Source organism: Branchiostoma lanceolatum, chromosome 2 (assembly GCF_035083965.1).
Source record: "Branchiostoma lanceolatum isolate klBraLanc5 chromosome 2, klBraLanc5.hap2, whole genome shotgun sequence".
NCBI lineage: Eukaryota > Metazoa > Chordata > Leptocardii > Amphioxiformes > Branchiostomatidae > Branchiostoma > Branchiostoma lanceolatum.
The window spans coordinates 27,301,072-27,305,061 of record NC_089723.1 but is presented as its reverse complement, the minus strand read 5'-3'; the positions used below and the strand labels follow the sequence as shown (position 1 = coordinate 27,305,061).

The window sequence follows — 3,990 nt, the reverse complement described above, 5'->3', positions numbered from 1 at the left end:
AAAATTGGGGTACAAAATCATATCATATAGAGGGGCAGTGAGAGAAAATGCAGTTTGACAAAGTTATTGACCATTTATTGAAACTAAAAGAAATCAAATTGAGTTTGTGACTAGGATTATGTAACTTAGATTACAAAATCAATTTAACTTGTTAGATAAATTACGTTGTTGTCCCCACATTCTTAAAATGGTTTGTTCCGTTTTGCCTTGATGTTCCTCTGCCGTATCGTCAGTCATCTTTCATACCGTAGTCCCCAAGAAAGCACGTACGAAAGCAAGAATGAGTAACATTCCGGCCGAAGAGCGACAGGGGTACCTGAAAGACATGGAGGGAAAGTCTAAGACCGAACTGGTGGATCTTTTACGCAGGCAGGAATTACTACTAAACAACAGGTTAACAGTTAATATTATGTTAACGAGTTATGAATGACGAGGCTATGAACAGGAACAATCCTGTCAATAGCGAAAAAAAATCTTATTGATAGGAAAAGGCCGGACAGTTCAGAAGCCTGGAAGCTCAGGAACGCGTTTGAATCAGTATATGACGTTACATGTAACGTAACATTTTGAATGGTTGATTATTCTTTGTTGCTCATGAATGTCAAGAAGTCTTATTTTCTCACCATTTACAGTAAATAACTGTTGGGGTTACATGAAGGGTTGACAGGATCATGAGGTGCTATCAAAGTGACATGGCAAAGTTATCAAAGACTGAATATATGGCTTAGTTTCTGATTGGTTCCCAAAAAATCCTCATTTCCTGTCAATAGTGCATTAATATTGACAGGAACATTCTGTCAATAGTGCAAAACAAATTCCTATTGAAAGGAATATCCTGTCAATAATTGATAGGAAGTTCCTGTCAATAATGAAAAAAAAATCTTATTGACACTTGTAACAGTGGGGATCAACCTCCACTAACTGACCAGTCTAACTGGTCCGGACCTTTTAGCCTAGTGGTTAGCGCGTTGAATTCCCAAGCCGTGCGGATTGGGATCGGCGTGAGTTCGAATCCCGGGAGCGGCGTACTCGCCCCTTTGGGTTTTTACAGTGGTTCCCACGCCGGCCCTGTGAGTAACGATCAGATCACACAGGGATATCGCACTCGGAGACTCGGGACGAGTCTTGAAAGAAAAGGGAGAGTAGTGTAACAGTGGGGATCAACCTCCACTAACTGACCAGTCTAACTGGTCTGGACCTTTTAGCCTAGTGGTTAGCACGTTGAATTCCCAAGCCGTGCGGATTGGGATCGGTGTGAGTTCGAATCCCGGGAGCGGCGTACTCGCCCCTTTGGGTTTTTACACACTCAAGCCTACTGGCCAATGACGAATGCTGAAGCAACATTTTGCTGCTTTCCTGATAACTGCTAAAATATTCCAGGGAGGTCTGTTGTAAGCCTAGCCTAAAGTAACACTGTCCTGATGCTTTTCTCCAGACTCCAGTACTAGTACAGTACCCATAATGACACTCTTCTATGTGTCGTAACATTCAAGGTAAAACATCAGAAAGATCAGAAAAACTACAAAACTCATGTTTATTTTGAGTCAATATGACTGGTAATAAAAAGATAGTATTAGATAAGATTGTTAACTTTTTGTTATAATTGATTAGATGTCAGAACGAGCACACCCTCAACCAGTTAATGTATACCAGAGTCTTCCTAAATGATGTGATTGTTCAATCTAGGAGGTTCCTGAATTCTCTACCAGACAAAGGTGCAAAGACCATTGCCATGGTGAAAAGGCTTCATCAGCTCATCCATCAAAAACAAGAAGTAGAGTCAGCCATGGAAAAACTTCAGAGGGTGCAAATATCATCTCAGAACATCACAACTATACAGGAAGACATGGAGGAGCAAGAACAGTATGGAATAGATACAGAAGAAGAAACACTATCCCACAATGATATTGAGGAACTTTCAGAGCTCAAACAACAGGATGACAGTGTTGAAACTAAAGTGAACAAACTTTATGACAATATCTCAGTGTCTACAAATCAAGATGGAAAAGTGCTGACAAAAGAGCAACAAAGAACAAGAAGTGTCATGGCAAAATGTTCTGAGGGAAAGCCGGAAATGCCAAGGTTAAATATGTAAGTATTTTGGAACTAATAGATTGATTCCATTGCCCTGCCCTAGCCTGGTATCCAAACCTATCATTGCTCCCGAGTCTCATGTCTCGAGTCTCCTCCGCAAATTATAGCTTCCGAGTCTAGTCTCCGCAACTATTTGTGGAGAGGAGATTTGGAAAAGGAGGCTCGGGAGCTATAATAGGTTTGGGTACCCAGCTAGGGTGGGGCAATGGAATCAATCTATCTGTTCCCACCTATGTTAAAATGTACAAATTGTACAAATACAAAAATTAAAAAATACAAAGAATTGACTGAGTTCTATTTCATAGTGAGCAGAGGGGTTGCATACACTACAGTAAATATTAACTGTGACAACAGCTATACTGCAAGCCCCCTCTACACTAACTGCAAAACGTTTGATGCATTTGCATTACTTTCCATGGGTGTAGAAATTATAATATAAGCTAGAATGTACACCTGTACATTTCACTATTTTCAGAGCCGTGAAGCAGGACACTTCAGCAACAATAATCGCTAAAGAGACAGGGCTGAAGCCAACCCCACCAGGGAAACACAAGTCACAAATTGCTGTAGAAGAGACTGCTGCCACCCCTCCCCAGTACAAACATGGCACAGTCAATGAACTTCCCCTGGACCAAGCCATAGAGCTGTGGCAAGAGCAGCAAATGAAACAAGAGGTAAGATGATAAATGTTTTTCTTCAGATCACTGCTTAACATATATTCCAATACATGCAGCAATAAGCACCACTGTGCATGGCTGATGTAACAGTTACTAGTACATAAACATAGCGCTACAGTTACATAGTGATTTCTATAATGGCTTATGGACTATTTGTAATGTTCAACATAGAAGGGAATTGGACTTATCAGAATGTATGAAGCAGGGAATGGTTAAATTTTGACTATTCTTACTCCATGCATTTGTAAGTTACTCAAACAACTGGATACGATTTGAAAACAATTAGATCTTTCAGACAATATGTGCAGCCTTTTTCAGTGACTGACCATTTTCAAACCTTATCCAATACTAGTTGCTTGAATAACTTTTGAGTGACTATCTCATCACATGGATGTCTAACCTTCATTGACATTTGACTATTCTTGGTTGTCCGTATTCAAAGATAGCTTTTACAATGACAGCCTTGTGTACTTCTGTCATTTCCTTTCATCTTGAAGCCCATAGATTTCTTAGCATCTTGAACTTAATGCTGTTTTCTCATTGACAGGAGCTGCGTGCCCATCAGGCTACACATCAACCTGAGTAATATATGTAAGACATAGTGCCTACCAACCACAACCTCCTCCAGCTATACCATTGACGTCAACTTCTGAGCATCAGTGATAACTGATATGTTGTTCAAATGACTTGAGGTCTTGGACCTGAGGTCTTGGACCAGATTTTCTTTTAAAGATTTCGTATGTAGGCTGACACCCTCAAGCAGAGGGGCTACAATTCGGGCAAGACAAGTAGGATGGAAAATGTAATCATTTCGGCCAAAAGCGGTTTGTTGCTGCTTTCCGATGTACTTCTTGGTATCATTTGTTCTCTGCTTGGAGAATAAGGTGTGACTACAAATTCATATACATGTATAACCTAGAACAAGATCTTCTATGACGCATGTACTTCTAGTATTTGTTTACCCAGTGTACAAAGATTACAGTAAGTTGCACCATCGAAAATCACATTACAATGTCTACTTCACTCAACAGCAAGCTGTGCTGTTTATCTATGCCACTCTCGGATGAACTTCGCCGTGTAGGCACAAAATAAGTGAAAGGTCTTTCGCAGAAAGTCTTTCAAAACAGCGTACGCCAATTTACCATGTTGTCATTAGAGCTATGATATTGTATTTAGACCGTACTTCCGTCAAGTACGTTGGGAGAACTTCAATGGATGT

The 3,990-nt window shown here is 40.3% G+C and overlaps 1 protein-coding gene across 1 annotated transcript; it reads left to right on the top strand.

The window, feature by feature from the left end:
* Window positions 1-180: 180 nt before the first annotated feature.
* LOC136428313 (DNA-directed RNA polymerase II subunit GRINL1A-like) lies at window positions 181-3,430 on the top strand. The gene is made up of 4 exons (XM_066417719.1): window positions 181-393; window positions 1,687-2,091; window positions 2,570-2,768; window positions 3,319-3,430. Exons 1-4 carry the CDS (start codon window positions 281-283, stop codon window positions 3,355-3,357), a joined length of 756 nt encoding a protein of 251 aa, XP_066273816.1. The 5' UTR covers window positions 181-280; the 3' UTR covers window positions 3,358-3,430.
* The last annotated feature ends 560 nt before the right edge of the window (window positions 3,431-3,990 follow it).